Source organism: Cyprinodon variegatus, unplaced genomic scaffold (genome assembly GCF_000732505.1).
Source record: "Cyprinodon variegatus isolate N-32 unplaced genomic scaffold, C_variegatus-1.0 Scaffold21, whole genome shotgun sequence".
NCBI classification, from domain to species: domain Eukaryota; kingdom Metazoa; phylum Chordata; class Actinopteri; order Cyprinodontiformes; family Cyprinodontidae; genus Cyprinodon; species Cyprinodon variegatus.
In genome coordinates, this window is record NW_015150474.1 from 2,208,191 (window position 1) to 2,220,722 (window position 12,532).

The 12,532-nt window shown below is 40.6% G+C and overlaps 1 protein-coding gene across 2 annotated transcripts in view; it reads left to right on the forward strand.

The window, feature by feature from the left end:
• Nucleotides 1-12,532, forward strand: part of pcnx (pecanex homolog (Drosophila)) — a 42,495-nt gene that overhangs the window by 27,962 nt on the left and 2,001 nt on the right. For both annotated transcript variants that reach the window (XM_015390640.1, XM_015390648.1), the window contains exons 18-35: nt 655-760; nt 869-961; nt 1,168-1,318; nt 3,433-3,574; nt 4,506-4,683; nt 4,813-4,921; nt 5,026-5,155; nt 5,249-5,307; nt 5,971-6,186; nt 8,312-8,565; nt 8,655-8,885; nt 9,038-9,138; nt 9,942-10,092; nt 10,204-10,434; nt 10,514-10,788; nt 10,927-11,105; nt 11,605-12,035; nt 12,119-12,259. In XM_015390640.1, the coding sequence (XP_015246126.1) occupies nt 655-760; nt 869-961; nt 1,168-1,318; nt 3,433-3,574; nt 4,506-4,683; nt 4,813-4,921; nt 5,026-5,155; nt 5,249-5,307; nt 5,971-6,186; nt 8,312-8,565; nt 8,655-8,885; nt 9,038-9,138; nt 9,942-10,092; nt 10,204-10,434; nt 10,514-10,788; nt 10,927-11,105; nt 11,605-12,035; nt 12,119-12,259 (3,178 nt within the window). The remainder of the gene's footprint in view (nt 1-654; nt 761-868; nt 962-1,167; nt 1,319-3,432; nt 3,575-4,505; nt 4,684-4,812; nt 4,922-5,025; nt 5,156-5,248; nt 5,308-5,970; nt 6,187-8,311; nt 8,566-8,654; nt 8,886-9,037; nt 9,139-9,941; nt 10,093-10,203; nt 10,435-10,513; nt 10,789-10,926; nt 11,106-11,604; nt 12,036-12,118; nt 12,260-12,532) is intronic.

Consider the following 12,532-nt stretch of genomic DNA (forward strand, 5'->3'; position numbering starts at 1 on the left):
TCTTTTTGCTAAAGGAGTATCTATTTAGAGCAGTAATTAAGCAAAAACCTCACAAAAAATGTGAACTTTATTATTTCAGATTAAAAATAAAGGTAATAAAATTCCCTGTTCAGCGCCTGAAAATGTTTTCTCTAAAATTACTGGATTATGAGGGTAAGAAATGGAGAAAATGGCAAATGGAAAACAACCTATTCTGTTTATTTTATCTGCAGACAAATAAACAAATCAAAACAAAAAAAGAACAGTTAACATGATAAGCATTGCTGTGAATTTCAACAAACTACTGCTTCAGGTTTTATGTCTATAAACTTGTATGTAAATGACTTTATTTATATTGCTAGGGATATTTTAAAGTCCAATTAGTAGGATATTTGTAAATGAAAAATATGTTGGAATTGAAGCAAAGATATTTGTGAGATTTTGATGCAATAAAAAGGCTTTCATGGAAGCTATATTGGATGGATTTCTGCAAGAGAAAAAACCGTCATTGGAGTTTATCTGCTCCATTTAGACTTAAGTAGAATCTTTACGTTGGATTTTTGTGTTTTTTTACAGATCAGTTAAAAAGATTATCTTGGAGAAAACTTTATTTAATAATCAAGCTTCAGATCACTATGGTGTTTAAACAGGGTGTTTATTCTTCTAACTTCACAGCTCACTGATACAGTCCAAGATTTTACCAAATTTAAGAGACAAGAACCCAGAGGATCCCCTTTCTGAGGTGCAGGACCCTCTGCCTGACAAGCTGAGGGCCTCGGTGGTGAGTTAAGCATTCTGTCTTCTAACCTATTAGGTTTACATCAGCTGCATGACATCTGTTAATACCGATTTCTCATCTCATGCCGGATGTTTCTTTTCAAATGTGTAGAATGAGCGCCTGCAGTCGGACCTGATTGTCTGTGTGGTCATTGCTGTCCTTTACTTTGCCATACATGTCAGCACAGTGTTCATAGCGCTACAGGTACAGTAATAATATTAGCTCTTACAACTACAAATGCCTGCAAAGTCAATTATTATGCCAGAGTTAATGATTTAATAGGATTCTGTTTGTGTTAGGAGACCCTATAACAGGAAAAAAAGCAAACGTCCTTTTCTGAAGAGGTTTTTAGCTTCAGAAATGTTACTGTTTGATTTAAAAATTGCCTTGTGTTGTCTTTGTTTTTATAGCCTTTTCTCAGTTATGTTCTGTACGCTCTGCTGGGGACGGTGGGACTGCTGACCCACTACCTGCTCCCACAAGTCCGTAAGCAGTTGCCCTGGTACTGCTTCTCTCACCCGTTGCTCAAAACAAAGGAGTACTATCAGTTTGAAGTCAGAGGTAAACGCACAATCCATCCTAACTCATGCTAGGGCTGAGCAGGATTAATAATATCAAGACTTCAGAGGAGATAGAAGATTAGTCAAGATGGGTTATGCTGGAATATAATTCTACTTTTATGAATCATCTCATGTTCACCCACAGCTGTACTTAGCTGGACTAAGAAATGATTCAGTTTCTTTCTTTTAATACTTTTTTGATTTTAAGGACAAATTTACCAGCCCTAACCCTTTTTTCTTTTTGTCATATTATACATTTAGGTGATGTGTATAGCACTTTGATGTGAATCCCCATCACAAAGTAGCAAATATTGTAAAACGAATTAAAAGATTATACGTTTTATAGAATTGCTTATGGATAAGAATCCGAAAAGTGGGCTGCTTTTTTTTAATCAGAGCTTTTTGTTGTGATGACCCTTAAATAAACTCCAACACAACCAGTTGCTTTTAAATGGCGAATTTTTATTATTCTTAATCATTTGTTTATACAGGATTCTCTTCTCGAGGTCTCAGACCTGTTATAGTGTAGGTGGGGTAGCATCATCCTGTGCAGAGGTTTTTCCTCAGCAGAGACTGGGAAGGGAAGCTGCTATGAAGCTTTAATGAGAAAAATATCTGTTTTGGTTTTTGGTTTAAATTTGAGCTGCAGTTTGGATTATTTTAATATTACTCTATTAGGGATGTAAACAAAGAACTGACTTAGAATCAAATGTTGATTTAATGGTTTACTAGAAAAATGTTTATTCCATCTGACCAATTAATAATGTCCAGTTAAAAGGAATGTAGTGTTACTGACATCCACTAGAGGGGGCCGCTGTTCATTCTGAGGTGGCCTCAGGTGTTTACAGGCATAGATCTATGTTTACAGGAGAAGTAATGCCAGAGTGGAGTTGGGGATTATTTAAGAGGGGACAGAATTAACTTAATGTGTTCCATCTGTAAATATAAACACTAGATAAACTCATTAAATATCAGCCTTTGTTTTTATTTATATTTTTGTATCTTTGTGCATTGGAAATAATAAGAGTTTCTCTATATGTATTCAATTACCTAATCGGTTCCTGTTTTGTTTTACCTTATAAAAATGTTTATTGTGAAAGAAAACATGCTGTTTATTCAGTTAATGTTTAAATCCACTGGCACAATACATTGTGGTTTTGAAGGAAAAGTCTGCTTATCAATTACTGATTAGTGGATAATATCATTAATCAATAACTTGCTATGTATGCGCTGCATGCAGTATTAATTTATCAAATAAGTGCTTGGACTGCAACAACTGGGCTGCTGATTATAGAAGGACTCTGCATAAAGATCTCTATGCCGGTACTATGCTTTGTGTAAGGAGGTCAAACCTCCTGGGGAGTCTTCCTAAAACTAACAAGAATTACCCTGCCAAATGGCAGATGCAGATGGAAATGTTTTTTTTTAGTTTTTTTTCTAGTAATCAATCCACTAGGTATATGGGATCTATGTTCAGCAAATGTTAATGTTAACATTTAATCATAATTCAAGCAGAGTCCTAAATGTGATGGAGAATCATGTAGGGAGATAAACTTTGACCTCCTCACACAAGTTAGTTCTCCAAATGAACAATAAAAAAGGAAAACCTCTTGGAAAAAATTTATTGCAACAAAGCCAAGATTATTTTCATGGGTGTAAATAGTTTTAAACATTCTTTTTCAAATTTTAAAATGTTTGTCATATACTTTTCTTAAAAACTGGCTATTACCATTTTTAAAAATGGTTAAAATATGGAAAACAGTCCTCTTTATTGAATTAACATAATTTATCATCCAAGTCTGCTAATCACTATAATCCATGATATGTCAATTAATGAGAGCAGATTTTCACCACCCATTATGTTTTTTAAGAGGAATATGCAATGGTGGGTCTTTTTATCTTGGAGAGGCATTTTAATTGTACCATTTTCCTTCCTATTTGCTATTTTTTTTGCCACTTTGTGCTTATGAAATCAAAATAAAACATATTGAGGTTTGAAGTTTAAATATGACTTGTAGTACTGATGTCCGCCGTCAGTTGGCTCATTGAATGCAGCATTTTAGGTCTCCCTGACGTCCAGCTCAACTAAACTCTAAACCTGTCCTCTCTCCTTAGATGCAGCTCATGTTATGTGGTTCGAGAAGCTCCACGTTTGGCTGCTGTTTGTAGAGAAAAATGTTCTCTATCCTTTGGTCATCCTTAATGAGCTGAGTGGAAGCGCCAGGGAACTCGCCAGTCCAAAGAAACTTGACACTGAGTGAGCAGGCTGCATTTCATTAATGTCCTTTTATCTTTACTTCTGTCTGTGTTTGCTATAACCAAACTATTTCTACTGGAATTGGCAATATGAGTAAAGATTGATTAAACGATAAAAGATTCATTGTAGTTGCATCAAATCACAAGAATAAGAGTTTAATTGAGTTGGTAGAGGACACATGAGTACATAGAAAGCAAAACAAATATCAAATTATTCTCTCTTTCCATTTGATGAAAGGTCACAACTTCCTGTTCCTGGCATCAAAATATGACATGTAACTGAAACTTGTATATTTTAGCCAATGGCCCGTCAGCTGGATTAGGACCCATATTTATCTTCTTACCCATTCAAGATGTCTAAAAAGTTTCACCTTGGGTTCAGCCTGACAAGTGCTGGTCCTCCATAGCAAATTGGACACTATAGAAATAGACCATTTGTTTTTTCGGAAGTGATGCCACAAAATTCCCCTTCTGTCCCCAAACGAGTGCTGTTCTTAAATGTATATACCAAACTGATGCAAATATTACTCCAATGACCCTCTAAGGACTTAATCTCACACCAAATATTTCAGTGTTTGACTCACCTCAGAATGGTAAATGCTTAAAACTTAAAAGAAGAATTGATAGCATCCCTTACTGTCTCATTAAATCGACTATTAATTGACTAATCCCTTTAAAGTCAGAGGAGAAAAACCTCATTTCAGATGGTCAGTTGAATTAGTATAGAAATGATAGGAGTTTATGTCAAGTTAAAGTAACATACCCATCACATTACTGATGGCAGTATACGGCAGGCGCAGTTTAGAACGGTTTTGTGTCTAAAGCAGCAGATTTCTCTCCCCAGATAAATAGGTTTAATCTAGTTAAAAGTGTTTTTTGCTATTGAAAAAATGAAATAATTCAAGGCTCTTAAATAATTTCTGCCATTCCAGGGTCGGCGCTCTGATGATCACGATAGCCGGCCTGAAGCTGCTTCGCTCCTGCTACAGCAGCCCCACCTACCAGTATGTGACCATTCTCTTCACTGTCCTGTTTTTCACCTTCGATTACCGCCATCTGTCCGAGACGCTGCTGCTGGACCTCTTCCTCATGTCCATTGTTTTCAGCAAGGTGAGAGTATTCTTCCACATGACAGTAGAAGTCTGTGCAGAAATGGTTAAATGTGGTTTTTAATGCAGTTAAGGTTTACAGCATTTCTTTCTCTTCCTTTTTGTCTCTCTGTTTTTGTTTTGTTTACAGTTGTGGGAGCTGTTTTACAAGCTACACTTTGTTTACACCTATATTGCCCCGTGGCAGATCACATGGGGCTCAGCCTTCCATGCCTTTGCTCAGCCCTTTGCAGTGCCTCGTATCTTTTTGCCACATACCTCAAACATGAAGTCTATTCTAATCAAGCTAATCTCTTTTGCACATCACATGCTGTTACCTAATAACCTTAACCAGAGCTTCCAGATTCCGCCATGTTGTTCGTCCAGGCTGTAGTGTCTGCAGTTTTCTCCACTCCCCTCAACCCCTTCCTTGGCAGCGCCATCTTTATCACCTCCTATGTTCGACCCGTGAAATTCTGGGAACGAGACTACAAGTATGCAAAACTAGAAGACTACATTCTGTCTGTGAATGATTTCTTATATCCATCCACGTGTTTCTAAAATTGTTGATTTTTATGTGTTTCCAGCACTAAGAGAGTTGATCACTCAAATACTCGGCTAGCGTCTCAGCTGGACAGAAATCCAGGTGAGTTGTGTTCATCTGGTACAGACACCTAGATCGACAGTATTTCAGTACATTTGTGTTAGTGGGGAAAAAAAATCTAACATACTTGACAAATTTTAATCTGATGGACCTTTTGTCCAACTGGATGTGGAAGCAGCGCAGTATGACTCCACCTGTCATACAGTGTCAATCACAAAACACACCCAAGAAGATGACAGAACACAACTAAACACACGATTTCAATGTTTGTCATAAACCTGAAAAAAAAATAGTTCAAGAGATCCTTTTTGTAAACTAATCTGCATCCAATTCCAATCGCCCAGGCAAGGTACCCATCCATCCATCCATCCATTATCTGACACGCTTGTCCCGAGTGGGGTCGCGAGGGGTGCTGGTGCCTATCTCCAGCAGTCAATGGGCGAGAGGCGGGGTACACCCTGGACAGGTCGCCAGTCCATCATAGCAGGGCAACATAGAGACAAACATGACAAACAAACATTCACAAAAATATTTACAGATTTTAAACTTCATTTTTACAAAGATGAGCTTTAACAATGAGCCAACACATTTTAGTGTATTGAAATTGTTTTATTGGAATAATTTCTCACTACATAAACGTAATCAATGTTGCTCCTCCATGTTTGATGTTGCTGCCTCTAAAATGGGAGCTTTGCCTTTTTACAGGCTCTGATGATAACAACTTGAACTCGATCTTCTACGAGCATCTGACCCGCTCCCTGCAGCACAGCCTGTGTGGGGACCTCCTCCTGGGCCGCTGGGGCAACTTCAGCACTGGGGACTGCTTCATCCTAGCATCTGACTACCTAAATGCTCTGGTGCATCTCATCGAGATTGGCAACGGCCTGGTCACCTTTCAGCTCCGAGGGCTGGAGTTCAGAGGTCAGCCTGGACATTTGGTTTATGGTGTTGTGGCCAGCAGATTAATATCTGGTATGACATCTGTAGTGAAGAATATTAGGGTCATTTTTAATAACTATGGAGGCATTTATTGTATTTTTATAAAGTTAAAGGTTAAGTTTGTATGTAGAGTCTTTCACATGTAAAGGAAAGAAGTACTAGTGTTTTAAAAAATGAGAAGCTCCTCATTTCTTCACTCATTTTAAGGAGGAACATTTTTTTACTGTTACCTTCTTCTTCAGCAGTGTCCAAACCTGTATTCACGTGGGTCAAAACAGGAAGCTGAAACAAATAATGGGCCACAGACATTAGTTTGATGTAAATTCAGAGTAAATTCACTGGATGTTTGTTGACCTGTTTGCTATGAAAATATTTGTGGTTCTTCTGATTATACTTTCAAAAGTTTTTGTCCATTTTATCTCATTGTATAATCAGAAGTTGTGGTCCATTTTATGATCAAATAGCAGTTAGAGCAAAATATGTGGTTAATAAATGAGGATACTTTGTGTTACATCTATCATTGTTAAAAGACTTATCAGCCAGAGAAAGTCCTATAGTGTCTGCATCCACTGCTGACGGGAAAAATTTTTTCTCTACTTTAGTGAAGAAGCCGCAAATAATTAACAAATATATGATTGATTAGTTTGTACTGCTATTTCAAAAGTATTGGATATTTAACTTCCTACGTCACATCAGGGCTGTAGTTCCCAGGAGACGCTCTTTTTCCCCCTAAAAACTCCTTTTAGTATAAATGTCTTCCCTCCACATGGACACATGCAAATGGATTAATTGGTCCAGGTCAGTATACTTAGTTTTCCTCCACGTCAGTTTTTCACATAAACATCTTATGAAGAAAACAATGACAGCTGCATTTCGGTTTTAGAGCTTTATAAATCAGAATGTGATCCCATCTTTATAGTTTTCTGATGTTATTTGGGTTTAAACTCAAATTACGGACTATTTCCCAAACAAAGACAAAGCTAAAATAGAGAGAATGTATTCAGGTAAAACTTAAGTTCACCCTATGATTCATTAGGTTGTAGAACCATTGACACAGTTGATCATTTTAATGATCTGTTTCTGAGTTTAGAGTTCTGTTTTATTGCCCAGTTTGAGCCTAAATTTTGTTTTGCCTCACATTTGACTTTATTTCAACACACGGAAAGGTTTGTGTCATGTTGCTTCAAAACAAGCCCATATCATCACCCCTACCTTGGCTGGTACTTTATGTGGTTTTGTCCTGACATGCTGCTCACAGTTTTTAGCTTCACTTACAGGTTTACTTGTGACCAAACATCTCTACTTTGTCCAAAAGCGATTTCTGGGGGAACCAGTGTTATTCATTGACGTTGCAACACGCTAGCTGTGAACGAGGCCTGTTCCTGGCATCTTTTTCGAACCATACAAATATTTAGTCTATTGCTGATTGTCTGCCATGACTTTTAACATTCATCCTGCTAACAGTGGCCTTTATCTGAGGATTGCACAATCTGACTGCAGGGTTAATTTTCCAGCTGTGTTAAGTGTCTACAAATTATTTGATGTTGCTGTCCTCGTCTTCCCATTTCTAAATATTGAAGAATAAAGTATAGCTAATGAATTCCCCTGCAGATTTTGGTCAAAACAAGATAAATAAATAAAAAGTAATGCTTTATTGCATTGGAAAACACACCTGGCCGTTTGGCAGCGTGACTTTGAGTCATTCCCCTCCAGGGTTTCTGCTGCATTTATAAACCTGCTGAAACACGATCAGTGCAGACAGCATGTGACCGAGTCACCAGCTTGTCATATATCTTGAATCTGTAAACCTGACATGTTTTTGTTTTTCACAGGAAGATGTTTTAACAGGTCCTTTGTGGAAATAGAACCTAGTCTGTTCAATAGAAATAAAATTGTCTGACTTTTTTAATCATCATTTAATTCTTTTAAAGACATATTGGGCAGAAATATCAGATCATATCTGCTCTGTTTTTTTTTTTTGTTTTTAACCAGGGTTTAATTTTGTTTTAGTGTGTCATTGTAGAAAAGGCAGGCAGAAATCATCATTGTACTTCCAAATCACTAATGCAGCACCACTCATGGATTATTTTTCTTCCGCTCTCTTCAGGAACTTACTGCCAACAGAGGGAGGTTGAGGCCATCACCGAAGGAGTTGAAGAAGACGAGGGCTGCTGCTGCTGCGAGCCCGGCCATCTCCCTCACATCCTGTCCTTCAACGCCGCCTTCGGTCAGCGCTGGTTGGCCTGGGAGGTGCTGGTCACCAAATATGTTCTAGAGGGCTACAGTATCACTGACAACAGCGCCGCCTCTATGCTCCAGGTGTTTGACCTGAGGCGCATCCTCACCACTTACTACGTCAAGGTTTGTTCTCCCCTCATGATGTTGAGGAACATCTCTGAACAGGAGACATTCTGAAAAGATCTGAGCTTCTGGGCTCTCTCTGGGTTCAGGGTATCATCTACTACGTCATCGCTTCCCCTAAGCTTGAAGAGTGGCTGGCTAATGAGACCATGAAAGAGGGCCTGCGAGGATGTGGAGAGAGGAACTATGTGGACCTGGATCCCACCTTTAATCCCAACATCGACGAGGATTATGACCACCGGCTTGCAGGCATCTCCAGAGACAGTTTTTGTGGCGTCTACCTGAGTTGGATCCAGTATTGTAACACTCAAAGGGCTAAGGTATACCTTTAAAAAATGTTTTATTAAATGAAAATGTTTCCAGTACCATAGTGCAGTAGGATCTGATGCTGATGGAAGGAAATGATATTTCCAAACCAAAGCCTTCATTTAAGCATAACAGAGGTTTCCTGTGTGTCTGTTCTGTCCTGTAGCCACTTAACAGCGATAAAGACTCGCCGCTCGTGCTGCTCTGCTTCGGCCTTTGCGTTCTGGGAAGGAGAGCCCTGGGAACTGCAGCTCATCACATGTCCAGGTTATCTATAAATCTTCACCTTGCCAAGTGAATGATCTATAAAAGCTGCACCTGTTGTGCTTATATAAACCAATCAGCAGTGTCAGTTAGAGTTTTATGACAGACCTACACAAAGTTTACTCAATTATAAATCTAAAAATGTGGGTTTAATTTGTATCCAGACCCTCATTTACTACAATAGTCCATAATGAAATTATAAAATAAGCTGTATTCAGAGCGCCTTCCTATTTAAGAGTATGCAACCACCTTTTCCATCCTTTCCAGTAACTGTAACTAATTAGTTTGTAAAGGTCATTACTATGCTTTAAACAGATTCTTTACTTAACATTTATAAATAAAGGGCTACAGTTTCCTGGTGTAAGTGCACGTGATAGTAATGTGCACATCTAAGTGCATGTGGTGCACATGCAAATTTAACGTGAACACAGAAGAGAGACGATGGTGCAGAGCCACTGATTCAATGACAGCGCTCCTACAGTAGAGCGCTCACTGAGGGATAAATGTTTCTGGGATTTCCTCATTATGATCAAAGATTTTATAACTGTCAGAAAGAAGCTGTTATTTAAAGAAGCACCACAGATCATCTCTGCACTGATTGACAGCTGCTGGCTTTACAATTGAGTTGATGGTCATTTTCCTTAGGATTGCCTGATTCTAAGAGCTACAACATGTTGGGTTTTGTTTACAAATAAGCTAGCTGTTAGATGTGGAACTAAAATGTGATGTCAAAATGAGCCAGGGCTGGACGGTGGGAGCTAAGGGGTTAAAACTTCCATCTCTTCTTTTTCTGATTTCCCTCCCAGCAACCTGGAGTCTTTCCTCTACGGACTGCATGCATTGTTTAAAGGAGACTTCCGCATCTCGTCAGTGCGAGACGAGTGGATCTTCGCCGACATGGAACTGCTCAGGAAGGTCGTGGTGCCTGGTATCCGAATGTCTCTTAAATTACACCAGGTGAGAAAAAGCTGTGACTCTTTCCTAATTGAGGCTTGTTAATAGGGGCCTCAATTAAACACCATCTCATTTTCCGACGCTTCATTTTTTTGGTTTCTTTTTCCTCTTTAGGACCACTTTACGTCCCCTGATGAGTATGATGAGCCGGCGATTCTCTATGAGGCCATCTCCTCCCACCAGCAGAACCTGGTCATCGCTCATGAGGGCGACCCTGCCTGGAGGAGTGCTGTGCTGTCCAATGCTCCCTCCCTCCTCGCCCTTCGCCATGTACTGGACGAAGGCACGAACGAGTACAAGATCATCATGCTCAATCGAAGATACCTCAGCTTCCGCGTCATCAAGGTGGGACCAGTTCGACCCATTCAGGGAGCTCCCCTCTATCTGTGAGTCGGTTAATGAGAACGTTGTGATTGTGTCGCAGGTTAATAAAGAATGTGTCCGCGGCCTCTGGGCTGGGCAGCAACAGGAGCTGGTGTTCCTGAGAAACAGAAACCCAGAGCGGGGCAGCATCCAGAACGCCAAGCAGGCCCTACGTAACATGATCAACTCGTCCTGCGACCAGCCCATTGGGTATCCCATCTACGTGTCCCCGCTGACCACCTCCTACTGCAACACACACCACCAGCTTGGGCACATCCTAGGGGGACCCATCAGCCTCGCAAACATCCGCAACTTCGTTGTCAGCACCTGGCACAGGTATTGGATGGTTATGGAAACTAGCTTGCAAAACTTTCCACATTAAGATGATGTGATGACGTTCTGATCACAGGTGTGCTTAAATGTTTTGAGCAAAGATGAGACTAAAAGATTTTTTGTTTGTTTTTTTTGTTGCAGGTTAAGGAAAGGCTGCGGTGCCGGCTGCAACAGTGGCGGGAACATAGAGGATTCAGATGCTGGCGGTTTGTCGTCTGGAAGCGGAAACGGGACGGGCGGAGACTCTCACCAGAGCTCTGTGTCGCATGGCGGATCCACGGGACCTGCTCTACCGCACTCATACCAGCCTCACTCTCTGGGTAAGAACTGTGCTTCCTGTTCATATCCACACCGTCCCGTTTAAACCTCAGGTTCTGGGCTATTTAGATTGGATTTCATTTTATAGCCCACTAAAGTTAGCCGAGCATATTTATTCAGGCATCTTTCTGGTTATTTTTCAATAATACATCTCCAAATAATTTTTTTATTCTTTGCTTCAAAACCGCCCAGGCTCAGACAGCTTTAACAACCCCACTGATACAATCTCCAGCTGTATATTTGGGGTTCTGCTATAAGATGAGAAATTCTTGACATTTCTTTAGCCTCTAACACATTTTGTTACCCCATTGCTCTGTATTGGCTTTAGCATTCTTCCCTTCAGCTCTGACCAGCTTCTCTGTCCCTTCCTACACAGAAGTTATTCCTTGCTTCCACACGTCCTTGATAGACTTTCTGGGTGATTTTCTGTGCTTTAATATGAGCAGTGCTGCTTTTTCAACTGCGAATGGAATTTCTGACTGTATTTTCTCCTGTGTCCAGGTACTAGCCAGAGCTCTCAGTCTGTTCAGTCCGGTTTAGTACGTCAGTCCCCAGCCCGTGCCTCCATGGCCAGCCAATCCTCATCCTACCGCTATGGCAGCAGCCGACATTCCTCCCTGCGCACCTCTGCTACAGGCCTGGAGCCCTGCCGCCGTTCCTCCACCAGCCAGCTGTCCCTGCGTGCACTCCCCACATCCCTACAGCTTCGCCTGGGCTCCACATCCGACCCCGCCGGCCCATCATCCTCCCTCTCCAGCCACAGCATCCCTCCTTGCAAACGGCACACACTGGTCGGGCTCCTAGGAAATGATGGCGTATGCAGCGCTGTGACAGATCCTCTCAGCCAGCTTCATAACCATCATCACCATCCACAGCAGCACCACCCCATGGTCTCCACAGTACGGCGAGATGACATTTCATACAGAGTGCAGGTTTGTGGATTATTTAGGCAATAGCTGTTCCAGCTCTGTTGGCGCTCATTAAGTCATGTCTCCTGCTGCCTGGTGCTTCTTAGATAGTGGACGTGACTCAGGTGCTCGAGAATATCAACCTACCGAAGCGGAAGGAGTTGCTGTGGCCAGACGAGAGCATGAGACTGAGAGCAGGACGGACCTGCTGGAGGGACTGGAGCCCTGTAGAGGGCATGGAAGGTCATGTAAGTGTGTCTCACACCAGGAGGGAAGGTTTGAGAATCACCTTTGCCCTTTTTCCACATTTATTACCACTTTGCAGCCTGTTGTTGCTGTTTTGAAAAACTCAACACCATCCCCAAAGATCTATTCCACTTCCACATTCCCTTTTAAAGCAACAATACTAAACTTTTTGCCCAAATATTAGTTTATATTAGTTACTATAGTTTGTTACCAAATATTAGTTACTATTTAAAGCTACAGTGTGTAATAATTACAGGGATATACAGTCAGAAATG